This window comes from Muntiacus reevesi, chromosome 1, assembly GCF_963930625.1.
Source record: "Muntiacus reevesi chromosome 1, mMunRee1.1, whole genome shotgun sequence".
In the NCBI taxonomy this organism is placed as follows: domain Eukaryota; kingdom Metazoa; phylum Chordata; class Mammalia; order Artiodactyla; family Cervidae; genus Muntiacus; species Muntiacus reevesi.
In genome coordinates this window covers 78,259,012-78,273,986 of record NC_089249.1, presented here as the reverse complement: position 1 = coordinate 78,273,986, position 14,975 = coordinate 78,259,012, and the positions used below count along the sequence as shown (strand labels likewise).

Genomic DNA, 14,975 nt, shown 5'->3' with positions numbered 1-14,975 from the left:
TCTGGGACAGAAGCCCACCCCATGTTATTTACTCCTGTTTCCGGAGCAGGCAGCGGGTGTCAGGGCCACGTGTGAGGGAGCAGGAGGAAACATCTGGCTTCCCCCGGCCCTCCAGGGGCGGACCGCCCCTCTGCCTGAGGCCTCCAGCCTCCAGGGTGGAGCAGAGCCCCGGGAGTCCTGGGGCCAAGAGGTTAGCACCTTTGCCCTTCTCACCTTCAGATTTCCAGAAGCTCTGACAGCCTCACACCCCCTTATTTAATGACAGCGTTAGATGGCTGGGATACCCCTGCTAGGGTTAATTGGTAGGTCAGCCAGCAAGGCACCCCAGGGACAGGCTAGGTGGAGAGCTGATGTCGGCGCCAGCCTGCCTGATAAATGCACCCGTTCCCCGAGGAAGGGATCATTATTCCTGGCCACATACTGTCCCTGAGGCCTACGCAGTGGGTGGCGGCAGGTGCCCAGATCCCTTGGCATTGTCCTGGCACCTGCTTGGGCTTCTCCCCAAACTCCAGTAACCTGGCCCCAGCTCTCATCTTGGAGGGTATGATGCCCCCAGGTGGTCGGATTCCCCACCGTGTCAGTGCTCACCTGGGCTGGCACCTGGCCTTCTGCCCACTCCAGGACAGAAAGCCAAGGTTTGACAGACTGAGACCTACAACTAACTCAGCTTCCTGCAGGTCCAGGACCCTTTTGGGGCAACATTTCTTCTCCCCAAGGGTCTCACATATGGTAACCCCCCCCCCCCCCCCAACCATCACTAGGTAATTCAAAGCCTAGGGCTACCATTCCTTCTCAGGAAGGCTCTGGTCTCCACTGAACTGTCTTTGCCTCCACTCATAGCCAGGAGCAAGGAGACTTGATTCAGGTTTTAGCCAGTCTTTCATGTCCTCCAAAAGTTGGCTTCCATTGGAGAGACTCAGCAAGAACCCTAAGACCCAGCAGGAACTCTCTAAGCTCTAAGCCCTCAATGCCAACTTGCAGGTGAGTGTTGCCAGTCTCCTGGAGGAAGACATGAGCTCGTGGCGCCCTCTGCGGGTAACCTGGGCAAACTGCATAGTATTCCCTCAGCCTAGAGACAGAGGTGAAAGGGTCTGGATTCTGGCAACAAATGGGGAGGGTGGGGTGTCTAATCCTGGACCAGAGTTCCTTTGACTCACTTCTTCACCTTCATTGGGTCTCATTCCCTAACTCAGGCACATCCCATGTATTGAATTTTCTGTTCCAGGAGGGCTGGTTCTTTCATTCAACCAACCCTCTAGTCCTCACTGCCCATCATCAGGCTCTATGGAGAATATCAAGCTGACCGAGGCACAGTAAGCACCCTAAAGCCCACACCACCCAAGAGGGAGGGTGCCTAGGTGCTCCAAAGGACAGACACTCTGGTCAGAGAGGCACTCCTCATGGCACAGCACTGACAAAGTAAGACCTGAGATGTCACATTCCCTCACTTCCATTAAGGCTGGCTCCAAGGTTGGTGGCCTTGTCCCTATCGTTTTATATACTTTGCTATTATTAAAACTTAAGATGTTTCCTGGTCCTTTGGTTACAAGACAGGAAAAAAATGAAGGCACCCAGACCAAAGAGGATAGAGACAGTGATCAACCTGGGAGTCTTTCTAAACACAGGCATGCGTCGATGCTGGAGAACACATAGGTTTAGGAGGGCAACATCAGTAGGGAATCCCCATCTGCAGACTTGGAGCAGAAGGGTCAGAGAGCTCCTTTGCTCAGGGTGGAGAGCTGGAGTAACAAAGCCCCCAGAGGTGTAAACGGAACCCCATGGAGAAATGCAGGGGTGAGGGGCCTTTCCCTCCTTCACTCCTCTGTTTCAAGACCTATTCCAGCTCCGATGAGCAGGCCTTCCTGCACTGCAGTCTTCACCTCTTTTCCCAAAGGGCAAGACTGCAGATCATTCTCACGCTTTTCTTCTACGAGACTCTTACACAAGCAGATGCCACTCCAGTGCCTGGCAAAGTGCCTGGCACTGACGGCACTCAATAAACAGTTGGTAAAAATGAACCTTGGAGGAAGGAAAGCTCCTCCATCCCCAAGGACTGAAAGCAGTAGGTACCCATCTGCCCCAGCATTCTGCACACACCCATGTACACGCATGGGCAGGAGAGGCCCACAGCATATCACAGCTCAGAGCTACAAAGAATCAACTTTATTAGACATTCAGGGTCAATTTCTCTTTTTGCCCTTGCCCGTAACCTTGGCTGGTGTGAGGACTGGAGCTGTTGCCTGGTACAGAGTGGAAGAGATCTTGTTGATGTAGTACAGACCAACCATGGAGAAGATGAAGCTACAGGGTGAAGAAAAATAGTCATGGCATTAGTGGGCAACCCGCCAGCCGGGTGCCTCCTAGAGCAGACACCAGCATGAGGGAAAGAATCTAGGCTCAGGTTTAGGAAAATGCGGAAGGGGACAAGAGGGAGAACAGAGGGGGAGGGAGGTATGGGGAAGTCTGGAACCATCACAGGCGGGTCAAGTGCCAAAGGGCAGGATGCTATACCCCTTATCCAGCTGTCAGGCACTTACCAAGTGGTGACACAGACTCTGTGGATGAGGCCTGATGCAAAGAGAGCCAAGAGGAGGCAGAGGAGAACTGGGGAGGCAAGAGGTGACAAACAGGGTGGTGGTCAGAATGGAAACACCAGGCATTCATATGTAGGGTCTAGGAGAAATCTGGGGCTCTCTGAATCTTGGGGGACCTGCTTGGAGAGGTAAGGCATGACAGCAGGAGGACATAAGATGGCCTTATCGATACAAAGGACATGGAAGTACGAGATGCATTCTTATTTCCAGCTCTGCCCCAAATATCACCTAACTTCCCTATCCTGGCTTGCCTCCAGTAAAAAGGAAAGATGATAGCAGAGTCTGAAGGGTAAGGCTTGCTTGCATTTGAGGAAGAGGGCCACGGCCATTTCAACAGAAGCCAGCCAAAGGGGATCAATTCACTAAACTGGCTGGCCAGTGCTGGAAGTGAGGGCCTCACTCCCTGGACATAAAGTGAAGAGCAGAGTGTCTGGACACACACACGCATGGAGGCAGAAAAGGGTCTCCAGACAGCTAAAGTAGGACTGGAGAAGGTGGGAGGGCAGATAGCAAGGGCAATCCCACCTGCCCAGCTGAGGAGGGCAGGTGAAGAGGGCCAAGCCGCTTGCCCCACGACAGGCTTCTTTCAGAAGCAAATGAAGACAATACACACAAAAACAAAAGCTAACAGAGAGATGTTCTGAAGCTGCTGTATGGAAGGAGCTTTGGAAGCCTGCACAGGGGCCAGGTGAAGAGGACAAGAGGTAAGGAAGGTGAAGAAATAAGGGCCACAGTGACAGGTGAAGGCTTCACAGGAGATGGCATCTGCTATCAATTTGGGGCATGTGGCATCCTTAGGTGATCTGGCCTTGACGCCTAATTTGCTTTATGAACTTAATTCTCCATATGTAACTAAATCATCAATTCTTGCTTACATGAGCAATAACAAGGATCCTTTCAAATGGAAAACAGTCTAACAGTTACTCTACTTTGGTGAGGATTCCTGCTGACACTGTAAGCTGGTGTATCTAATACTTTAGGCTCTTCACAATCATCTCAAACAAATACAATTCACTAGTATTGGGTCCATGTCACCTTGGAACCCCTCAATTTGGTCCTTCTTTTTTCTGGTGGAAACAAAGAACACCCTCCTTGGATATATTCATTACAGGCCCAGACCTGCCTGTGCCCTCAAACCTTCCCCGGAAACTGGCCAGAAAGTAAATGAGTTTCTTGCTTTCAGAAGCCCCTTTCTCCTAGCTCAATTCCAGGAGTAAAAAGTACTGGATCCAAAAGTGTCATCTGTTTTCAGACAGTACACATGGTTCCTCCTCCTCAACAACCTTTTCTGTCTAAGCATTTGGAAGTTCAGCGCAGTGCTGGAGGAGATCAGAGGTGAGGGTTACAAGAAAGGGTTCAAATGCTCAACCTCCAATCTTCACTTACTCTCAGGGAAGATCTTTGCTTGGAATCCTTTGCCAAAGACAAGATTCTCCAGATTATTGAAGGCCTGGGTTGAGGGAGTTAAGGCGTTGGTCGTGCCATGGGGGCTGAGATGTGTGGGTTCACGGGAAGGGTACAAGCCTGCGTGACCCTCCACGCTTCCTACCCTCAAACAACTCTGCCCACTCCCCCACAGAGAGGATACAGTGAGAGAGAAGACGAAAAGGCCGGAACCAAGCAGGCCGCCCTGGATGGTGAGCCATTCGGTGGAGGCCAGCTGGCGACTATACATCTGCATCCCAGCGAAGAGCAGCAGGGACAGGAGGGAGGAAAGCGCCAGCGACGTGCCTGTACCCACCACTGGAGCGGGGGAGAGAAGAGACGGAGAGTCAGGCCCAGCCCTCCCTGCAGAAGCCGCAGGCAGATTCAGCAAGTCCGGGAGTTCGACAGCCCGGTCACTTCCAAGCCCTCCGGGGACTGCAACCACCCTCCCCAAGTCCCCCCACGTCGCGGCGACCCCCCAGGAATCCCTCACCTCTGGACGCCCCGAACCCTCCCGCCCCGTGGAAATGTCCATCGCCTGGAACCCAGGACACGTCAGCTCTGTGGGCAGAGGACCAGGAAAGCTGGTCCGCCCAACTCCGACCCCCCACTAGTCCGCCCGGGTTGCGGGGGTAGAGGGGATCCCGTTGGTCCCGTTACCCATCATGCCCTGCCCTGGGTCCAATGCGCGCTTCTGTCCAGGAGGAGAGCCGAACCGGGGGGACGGTTGGCAGTGCGCATGCGTCAGGCCCTAACGTGGCCTTGTTTCTCCCTTACGCCTTCCTCTTTCTCCCCCTCAGCGCCTGAATGCAGCGCCCTCTTCCGGCAGGGAGGAAATATTGCGTCCAGGAGCATCCTTGGCCACCACCCTGGTCCCCGGCTCTTCCCCGCACCCAGAGCATCTGCTGCCTCTCGGTGCAAGCTGCATTTAACTCTTCAAATCACGGGGCCCATGGACTGCTTCTTTCTTCTTTGTCAATTATGTCAGCCTGTTCTTCAAAACTAACCCCCCCCCCCCCCCCGCCATGAACACTGCCTTGATATCTCCCGTGGACTCTTGCCCAAACCAAAATCTAGTCCTTCCATCCTGGAGTCTATCTTTCTCTAAAACTATCCTTCTACTTTCTATGAGTAAGATTAGAAGCCAATGAAGAATTCGAACATTAGAAATGGCTCCCCCTCAAATACCGTTCCACGTTACCTAACTACTGCCCCCCTACCCGACCGCCTTCTGAGAACCACGTGGGGAAAACTATTTCCCACCTCCTACCCCGACGGGCGCTGTTAGATGCTGGTCCCTGAAGCATGCGCAGTGACATCTCACCCTCACCCCTCCCCACATCCCCACCGGGCTCCTGCATTAAGCCCAGGGTTCGCAGCCGCAGCCGGGATCGGGCACCCGGGGGCGGGCGGGCATGCTAGGGCCATGGCTGAGGGTGAGGATATGCAGACCTTCACTTCTATCATGGATGCACTGGTCCGCATCAGTGTGAGTTAAGGTGGGGTCGAGGGGAAGGGGAGGGGGAGTATAGGGGTCCGGGGCAGGCCGGGACCTCGAACAGGTGGGGGTCCCGCAAGATGTTGGGATGTAGACAAGGGGTTGTCGATGGCAGAAAGGACTGGGAGGATCGGGATGCAGGTATGAGAGGGTAATCCCGGGGGCAGCCCGGAGGTGAATGCCGTGAAGGCGTCCATCTGCTGGGGTGTAAGGAACATGGAGCTGCCTGCATACAGCGGGTGGCTTGGGGTAGCCTCCAGCCGTGCACCGAGGTTGGGGTTGCAGGGCAACGGGGCTATGCTATGAGGAGGGGGCGTGAGTGAGATTGGGTATTTTCCAAGAAAACTGAGAACAGGTCAGGGGCGAGGAAGGAGCCGCCCCACGGTGCAGTTCCCAAATTGGACCCCTTCGCGAGACCCCACCCCACCGCACCCCCACTCAGGGCTGCCTCCGAGCCTGCGGTTGTCATGGCAACCCGTGCCCGGCTCTCCCAGGGGCGGTGCCAACCCTGCTCCCCCCCACCACTTCCTTCCCCCTCCCTCCCTGTCCCTCCCTCCTTTGTGTCAGCTGCGCCCCTGACCGGGATGGCTGCGAAGAGAGGGACCAAGGTGAGGTGTGGGGGTGGGGCATAGCCTGAGGACCCCCGCCACCGAAAAAGGGAGGGGTACTTCCGGTGGGGAGGGGGCAAATAGGCGGCGCGCTCGTTTCTACCCTACCTTGGGAGGGGTTGCGACAGGCCGGGTTATGCCTGGGATGGGAGCAGGAGAGCCGGGTGGTGGGGGGCAAAATGGTATGGGTTAGGAGGAGTCAGATGGGTTAGTGATGGGCAATGAAGGCGAAGGCGGCTGCAGGCCGGAGCCACCGCAGGAGGACAGACAGGGTGAGCAGGAGGATGGAGAGAGCCTGGTTATAAGAAGTCACGCGGGGGAGGAGGGGAAGGGGGGTGCCAGAGAAGCGGGGGGGGGGGGAGGGTGTTGGGGGGGCGCTCTGCACCGAGCTGCAGAATGGGCGGTGTCCTTGAGATATGTGCCGGGGCAGGCTGCCGGGAGATGGGGGGATGGGGGCAAAGGCCAGGTGAGAGCTGCTGTAGGTCCGGCTGAGACTGGGACAGTCAAGGGGGTGGGGCTTGAGACTGGAGGAGACCTGAGCTCCAGCCATCTCTCCTCCTTAGGTATGTAGCTCTGCAGGATGGAAGCATGCTGGAGACAGGGAGTTGGAAGGCCTGTGAACCAGGCCACGGCTGATGCTAGGGGCAAATCCATAGCTTGTCGGGTCCCTTGTAGTTTTTCTTCCTCATTTCCAAGAACCCTTAGGTCTTTAAATGCAGTTGAGGTGCCGGTTGAGATAGATCCAGGTGTCCAAGCTCTGATCCAACCTCCTGGTCCCTCCACAGACGAGCATGAAGAACATGGAGAAGGAGCTGCTGTGCCCCGTGTGTCAAGAAATGTATAAGCAGCCGCTGGTGCTGCCGTGTACCCACAACGTGTGCCAGGCCTGTGCCCGGGAGGTGCTGGGCCAGCAGGGCTACATAGGCCATGGTGGGGACCCCAGCTCTGAGCCCACTTCTCCTGCCTCCACCCCATCCACCCGAAGCCCTCGCCTCTCCCGCAGAACTCTCCCCAAACCAGACCGCTTGGACCGGCTGCTTAAGTCAGGTGGGGCTGGCACCCATGGGTTTGGGATGGGGATGCTGGGATGTCCATCAGGAAGATGGAAGGGGTCCATCCCTGGCCAGGGGCACCTGTCTGTTTTTCAAGGGGTGCTGCTCATCCAGGCTCTGCTAAGAGCTGAGCTCTGGCACAATAAAAATTAATTCTTTAATTGAACAGACTTCCCCCACCCTGAGCCAGCTGTAATTTTCACCTCCCTACTTCCTGGCCCATCCACAGGCTTTGGGACATACCCCGGGCGGAAGCGAGGTGCTCTGCATCCCCAGGTGATCATGTTCCCGTGCCCAGCCTGCCAGGGTGATGTGGAGCTGGGGGAGCGGGGCTTGGCAGGGCTTTTCCGGAACCTGACCCTGGAGCGTGTGGTGGAGCGGTACCGCCAGAGTGTGAGTGTGGGCGGCGCCATCCTGTGCCAGCTATGCAAGCCCCCGCCACTAGAGGCCACCAAGGGCTGTACCGAGTGCCGCGCCACCTTCTGCAATGAGTGCTTCAAGCTCTTCCATCCCTGGGGCACCCAGAAGGCCCAGCACGAACCCACCCTGCCCACCCTCTCCTTTCGCCCCAAGGTGAGCCAGCCTGGGAAGCGGGGGGAGGGCATGGTGGTGCTGGGTGGGAGGGCGCGCCCGGCACTGGGCTTCCAAAAGGAGGTGGCCACAGGGTTGCCACTGCCAAGCTCCTTTCTCTATAACAATAAAGGCACTGGACAAATCTTTGAACATCTTTGAGCCTCCCTCTCATCTGCTGAATGAGGCTTGTAATATATCTGCCCTGCAGTCTCCATACCTGCAGAGTTGATGGCAGGGTCCCTGAGATAATGTTTGTGAAAGTTATTTATATACACTGAAAAGGTCTGTTACCTACTCATTCATTGAACAAATATTTATCAAGGACCTGTGTGCCTGGTGCTATTCCAGGTTTTGGGGCTGCAGCAGTAAACCAGATAGACAGGGCTAATTATTAACCACAGGCTGAGATTATCACCACTGTTATTACCACATGTAAAGGAAGGGAGGAGCAAGGCTAACATCTGGGGGTTGCAGGAAAGGCGCTCCTTGATTGCCAGGGTCTACCACCAGGTGGCACCATGGAGCACCACATCTGAACTCCCCTCCACCGGCTTGGGGCCAGCCCAGGGGAGGAAGGGCCCGAACTGCCCTGTGGGAAGGTCAGCACCCTTACTCGAGCCATCGGCTGACTATTTCCTTGCTGTTTCTGCCCCTAGGGACTAATGTGTCCAGATCACAAAGAAGAGGTGACCCATTACTGCAAGACGTGCCAACGACTCGTGTGCCAGCTCTGCCGCGTGCGGCGCACCCACAGCGGCCACAAAATCACACCCGTGCTCAGTGCCTACCAGGCCCTCAAGGTGAGGACCCTGCCTCATTCCACACCAGGACTAACCCACACTCACCCTCTCATGCCTCCTCTGAGCTGCTGGCTTCTTCAGGGCCAGCTGTGATGCCCACCTCTTTCCTTCCCCCTCAGGACAAGCTGACAAAGAGCCTGACATACATCCTGGGGAACCAGGACACAGTGCAGACCCAGATCTGTGAGCTGGAGGAGACCGTGAGGCACACGGAGGTGAGGGGGGGCATGGAGGGGGCCCTGGGCCCTGGCCGGCAGTGGGAGCAGGAAGAGGGTGGAGACGGGCACACCCCAGTCACCTGGTTGCAAACTCAGGGAGCCCACGTGGGGTCCGTGGATGTGTCAAGGCTCTGGTTCAACTAGGTCATCAGAAACAGCAGTGCCCCAGGCCAGGCGGTACCCAAGGCTACAGTGGAGACAGGGTGTCTATCACCCTGGAGAGGGAGAGCTTGAAAAGCCCCAGGGATGGAGCTCAGATGCCCTCATGGGGATGGCACACATCCTTGGACCAAGGAGGTTGAGGCGATGGCTCTGATACCTTTTGCCAGACTGCTTGAATCAGCTGACATGGGGAAGGGCGATGAGGATGGCACAGATGCTGGGGGACGTTAGTGTGGTCCACTTGGACATTAGTGTAGTCATGGCCTCCTTTATTTGGGGGAGTCCTCAAGGAGTCAGGAGCATGGTGTGGGCCTCCAGGAAGATTAGCACAAATGGTCAGGAGTTGAGCCTATGTGGGTGTACAGGAGACCCATGGAGCCATAAGCCTGGTCCCATTTGAATGGGTAGGTAGGATTTCCCCAGATCCTTTGTGATCCTAGCCATGGTGTGGTGCCCCAGGAGGCTGGAACAGATGCAGCCTTCAAGAAGGAGGCAGTCAATGTTGCTCTCTGGACAGGTGAGTGGTCAGCAGGCCAAGGAGGAGGTGTCCCAGCTGGTGCGGGGGCTGGGGGCTGTGCTGGAGGAGAAGCGGGCGTCACTGCTTCAGGCCATTGAGGAGTGTCAGCAGGAACGGCTGGCCCGTCTCAGCGCCCAGATCCAGGAGCACCGGAGCCTGCTGGACGGCTCAGGTCTGGTGGGCTACGCTCAGGAGGTTCTTAAGGAAACAGACCAGCCTTGCTTTGTGCAAGCAGCCAAACAACTGCACAACAGGTACTCAGGGGTCATGGCACAGGGTCACAGGCTCCCGCAGGGTAGGGGCATCATGGGTGTAGCCCATGTATCAGGCAGCGTCGCGAGTCCTGCCTGGTGGAGAGCTGGGCCCTGAGAACTTTTCACCAGGCCAAATGGATACCAGCTCTTGCCCAGAGGGACAGGGAAGAGGCCCATAGCTGATACCAAGGTTCTAGGGCCAGACACGGCAGAATCAAGGGGAAGGGCGGCGGCCCAGACAGCAGTGCCTGACCCTTAGTAGTATTGGCCGCTCAGTCATGTCCGACTCTTTGTGACACCACAGACTGTAGCCTGCCAGGCTCCTCTGTCCTTGGGATTCTCCAGGCAAGAATACTGGAGTGGATTGTCATTCCCTTCTCCAGAGGATCTTCCCGACCCAGGGATGGAACCCAGGTCTTCTGCATTGCGGGCAGATTCTTTACCGTCTGAGCTACAGGGAAGTCTGACCCTTGCCTGCCCCCATCCCAGGATTTCCCGAGCCACAGAGGCCCTCCAGACATTCCGGCCAGCTGCCAGCTCCTCCTTCCGCCATTGCCAGCTGGATGTGGGGCGTGAGATGAAGCTGCTGACAGAGCTTAATTTCCTGCGAGGTGAGGAGATGGCCAGGCCCCATGTCCAATTAGAGCCTTCCTCCCTTCTTCCCCAGCAGCGGGCCCGGGGGGCAGTGCCCACCGGGGAACGAACTCCCAAGCCTCCCAGCCGGCCTGGCCAGCCGTCCTGCCCACCTAGCCCACCCGGCCACCCCGTCCCACCGCGCTCAGCGCTGCTTCTCCCTCTCTTTGTTTGTAGGCTGTGGCCACCGCGGACTCTGCTCCGGAGCACCCCAGGCAAGTCAGCGGCCCTGCCCTGGGGGTCCTGCCCCCTCTGCCAGGTCCCCTGCCCTGCCCTGCCCCCCCACGCAGCCCGGCTCCCCACCCATGGCTTCCTTCTCTTTCCTGCCCTGACCAGACCACCTCCACCATCCTCTTCCCTGGCCAGTGCCCTCTGTCTCTCTGACGCTTTAATCCTTGCCTTCCTGACCTTTGGCCCTTATGACCTTTGCCCTCCAGGCTTTTCTCTTCCCCTGACCTTGTCCTGGGCCATCATGCTCGGGCTTGCCCTCTGTCCCCATTTTCTGCCTTGCTGCGTCTCCTTGCATCTATCTCCCTTGCACTCAATTTCCTCTCCCTGTTCAGCGCCTTCTTGCCTGGGTGGGCTCCAGTGGCCGTTACCTGTCTTTCCCTGGGACTCCTCTATATTCATAGACTAAAAAGGGTCATAGAAAGAAAGGACAACATGTGATCTCATACCTTCACTTGACAGAGGAGGAAACTGAGGCCCAGATCGAGGGGGTAGCAGCCCAGGACTAGCATTAGGCCACCTGCCTCTCCTTTTCCCACGCCCAGGGCCCAGACAGGTGTCTTCCCAGATCCCTCTCACTCGCACTCACCCCCCCGGCTCCCGCTGCTTTCCCTTTTCCCGTCCACCCTCCACACCAGGCCCATGGCCAGGCCGTGACTGACCCCTGCTGTCTCTCCCAACAGTGCCCGAGGCTCCGGTCATCGACACCCAGCGCACCTTTGCCTACGACCAGATCTTCCTCTGCTGGCGGCTGCCCCCCCACTCACCGCCTGCCTGGCACTACACCATTGAGTTCCGGCGCACCGACGTGCCGGCCCAGCCAGGCCCCACCCGCTGGCAGCGGCGGGAGGAGGTGAGGGGGACCAGCGCCCTGCTGGAGAACCCCGACACGGGCTCTGTGTATGTGCTGCGTGTCCGCGGCTGCAACAAGGCCGGCTACGGCGAGTATAGTGAGGACGTGCACCTGCACACGCCGCCCGCGCCCGGTGAGTGTGCCCTGGGTACCGGGACCCGGGCACGGACTGCCGCTGCTGGGTGGGCCCCAGAGAGACCGCGCAACACAGTGGGTCATCCTCACTAGCTCTGGAGCCAGACTGCCTGGGTTCAAATCCCTAGCTCTGCCTCTTGCCAGTTGTGTGGCTTTGGGTGAGTTATTCACCCTCTCTGAACCTGCAGTTCCTCCTCTGTAGGGATAAGAACGACACCTACCCCATAGCCTTGTTGTGAGAATTAAGTGACTTGCTAATGTGTAAAGTCTTAGCCGAGTTTTGGCTGATGGTAAAGGCTTAATGGGGCTTCCCTGATGACTCAGATGGTAAAGAATCTGCCTGTAATGCAGGAGACCTGGGTTCGAAACCTGGGTTGGGCAGACTTCCTGGAGGAGGGGGTGGCAGCCCACTCCATGGTCAGAGGAGCCTGGTGGGCTATAGTCGATGGGGTCACAGAGTCGGACACAACTGACTAAGCACAGCACAGCGCAAGGGCTCAATAAATGTTGGTCAAGTGACTCTCCAGAAACTAGCGGAGGCTCTGGAGGATAGGCATAATAGAGGAGGCAGCCAGAGCGAGTCAGCTGGGTCTGGGAGACTGGTTTCCATGCCCACTAGTCATCGCTAAAACTCTTCCTGGAGAGTTTTAATGCCCACTTGGTATGCCCTTTCTTCTTCCCTTATGCTCCCCATTCCAGTTTTCCAGGCCCTGTTCCCAAGAGCCCCCTGCCCATCCCTTGGCAGCTTGTCCCGTGTTCTGAAATCTCCCGGCGTCTCGTGCTGACACCTCGAGGTCCCCAGTGCCGGTGTCTGTCCCTGAAGTCCTTCCTTCTGTCTCAACCCTCCCCTCCTCCAGTCCTGCACTTCTTCCTGGATGGCCGCTGGGGCACAAGCTGTGAGCGGCTGGCCATCAGCAAGGACCAGCGAGCGGTGAGGAGTGTCCCGGGGCTGCCCTTGCTGCTGGCTGCCGAGCGGCTGCTGACGGGCTGCCACTTGAGCGTGGACGTGGTCCTGGGCGATGTGGCTGTGACCCAGGGCCGCAGCTACTGGGCCTGCGCCGTGGACCCAGCCTCCTACTTGGTCAAGGTGGGCGTCGGGCTGGAGAGCAAGCTTCAGGAAAGCTTCCAGGGTGCCCCCGATGTGATCAGCCCCAGGTCAGGCCCCTCTGGGAGGTATGGGGTTCTGGGGATCTGGGTGGGGGAGTTGGGAACACGGTGGGGTGACAAGGGGAGCACACACTTGCTGGGATGGAGCTGGAAGATCAGGAGGAAGTAATGTGAGCCAGGCTGGAGGCACTGTGGTCAGGAGAAATGTGGGCTCAGTGAAAGCATTTTGGAGGTTGATCTTTGGAGTGACTGGGGAAAGGGACAATAGAAAAGGAAGCCATCTCCATGTCCCTCCATCTGTCATTCAGGCTAACACACCATCTCGCCAAGTCTCCATGTCCTTTCTCCCTCACATCCCTTTTGCAGCATCTTTTTACCACAAAGCGTTTTCTCTCCAGGACTTCCTTCACCCACACCTTTTCTCAGCCTCCTCAGATTCTTCCCTTAAACTTTCCATCTCCATACCCTCTCATCCCCAACATCCTATTTTTCACCCACCCACACATGCTCTTCTTCCTCCTCAGCACTCTATCCAATACCCCATTTCTTCAGAAGTGCCTTCTCTTCAACATCAGTTCCCTCCTAAACCTATGATCCCCAACCTGCACCCCTGCAACATCCTTCATCTAAGACATTGACCCACCTTCATCTCTCTCCCAACATCCCCCTTCCCAGCATGTTTTCTCTGCTCCCCCCTCTCCCCACCGCTAACCCCTCATCCTTCCAAGATTCTCTAACCCTCAAAATCCTCTCCCAGCACGGTATCCCAGCACCATTTTCTTCACCACTTGCCTGCATGGGAAGCACTGCCTTTCTTCAGCGTGTGTGAGCGATACCCTGTCTTTTCTCCCCTTCCCCCACCCCTCTGGCCAATGTGCTTGCCTTTCCCCATTCTCACCAAACCAAGCCCCCAGCCCTATATTATAACCCCTGTCTCTTCAAAGTGCTCTCATCTCAATGCCCCCAAATCAGTCCTTGGAACTGCTTGCTCCCAACATTCCATCCTCCCAACATCTCAGCCCTTGGGTACCATCTACCCAACGCCCATTCCTGCAGGTACGACCCGGACAGTGGACACGACAGCGGTGCCGAGGACGCCACTGTGGAGGCGTCGCCGCCCTTCGCTTTCCTGACCATCGGCATGGGCAAGATCCTGCTGGGGGCCGGGGCCAGCTCGAACGCGGGGCTGACCGGGAGGGACGGCCCGGCGGCCAGCTGCACGGTGCCCCTGCCGCCCCGCCTGGGCATCTGCCTGGACTACGAGAGGGGCCGCGTTTCCTTCCTGGATGCCGTGTCCTTCCGAGGGCTCCTGGAGTGCCCCCTGGACTGCTCGGGCCCCGTGTGCCCTGCCTTTTGCTTCATCGGGGGTGGCGCAGTCCAGCTACAGGAGCCCGTGGGCACCAAGCCTGAGAGGAAGGTCACCATTGGGGGCTTCGCCAAGCTGGACTGACCCTCCCGGGCCTCTGCGGGGCCTCCGGAGGCCGGGTTCTCTCTCTGGAAGCTTCTCCCTCCAGCTCTCCCTCCCACGTGGTCCTGTCCCGTCCCCTATCTGTCTTCCCACGGCCTTTCTTGACCAAGGGACTCTCCTCTGCTCACCTTTCTGGATGTCCCCCATTCTCCCTATTGCCTGTTAATCCAGGTTCCCGCCCCCACCACGTCTCTGCCCCATGCGCTGCCCTTGGCATCTCGCCCGAATCATGGAGAGAGCCCCTGCCCCACCCCTGCCCTGTGCTCCCCCCCAGGCTGGTTGGGAGGGAAGGCACCCGGAACACTGGGCTTGCTCGCCAGCTCTGCCCTCCGCCCTGCCAAGCTCTCTGCCCCATCCGTGCTGAACTGCAGCCTTGGGGCGGAGCGGCTGTTTGGCTGGACAGTGCCCTCACTCTTTGGTGAGGGAAAGGGACCCTCTCATCCTGCTTTATTTATTTGGGTCCCTGTACCCCCAGCCGCATGCCTTTTATCCCCCTCTTCGCCCCCTTGCATGCTTTAACCTGTACCGCACCCATGCCAATGTGCCAAGTCTCCCTTGGGGTCCCAGCTGAGGTTGAGTGTCCCCACTGGGTTGGGCCTGGCAAGGCCTCTGGTGCCTGCTGCTGCCCCCCTGCGGTGAGCACTGCTAGGCCTGTGCCAAGCAACAGCTGTTATTTTCATGGTTTATAAACAATAAACTGTGATGCCAGGCCTTCCTGTGATGTCTGCCTTCCCGGAGCCCATTCCTCTTAGCTTCTGTGCTGGACGAGGCAGGCCAAGGGGATGGAGGGTTCCCTGCTATTTCTCAGAGCAGGGGTGCACGGTGGAACTGGTGCCTGAGGGAAGGAGGT

General features: G+C 57.5%; 2 protein-coding genes across 4 annotated transcripts; one reads left to right on the top strand and one right to left on the bottom strand.

The window, feature by feature from the left end:
• Positions 1-2,148: 2,148 nt before the first annotated feature.
• On the bottom strand, positions 2,149-4,760 carry KRTCAP2 (keratinocyte associated protein 2). Its single transcript, XM_065926237.1, is given in 6 exon segments — positions 2,149-2,301; positions 2,538-2,604; positions 3,981-4,044; positions 4,183-4,337; positions 4,680-4,697; positions 4,700-4,760. Coding segments are annotated over 6 exon segments (486 nt in total). The 3' UTR covers positions 2,149-2,180.
• A 634-nt stretch (positions 4,761-5,394) lies between these two features.
• Positions 5,395-14,835, top strand: TRIM46 (tripartite motif containing 46). Of its 3 annotated transcripts, none has more exons than XM_065926213.1 (10): positions 5,395-5,508; positions 6,911-7,172; positions 7,407-7,750; positions 8,407-8,550; positions 8,670-8,765; positions 9,448-9,701; positions 10,191-10,312; positions 11,246-11,548; positions 12,408-12,705; positions 13,714-14,835. In XM_065926213.1, the coding sequence occupies exons 1-10, from the start codon at positions 5,446-5,448 to the stop codon at positions 14,105-14,107; spliced, it is 2,280 nt and encodes a 759-aa protein (XP_065782285.1). In that variant the 5' UTR covers positions 5,395-5,445; the 3' UTR covers positions 14,108-14,835. The 3 variants fall into 3 exon arrangements, with proteins under 3 accessions (XP_065782285.1, XP_065782297.1, XP_065782289.1); XM_065926217.1 differs by lacking the exon at positions 5,395-5,508 and adding an exon at positions 6,025-6,125; XM_065926225.1 differs by lacking the exon at positions 12,408-12,705 and having other exon boundaries at positions 13,714-13,913.
• The last annotated feature ends 140 nt before the right edge of the window (positions 14,836-14,975 follow it).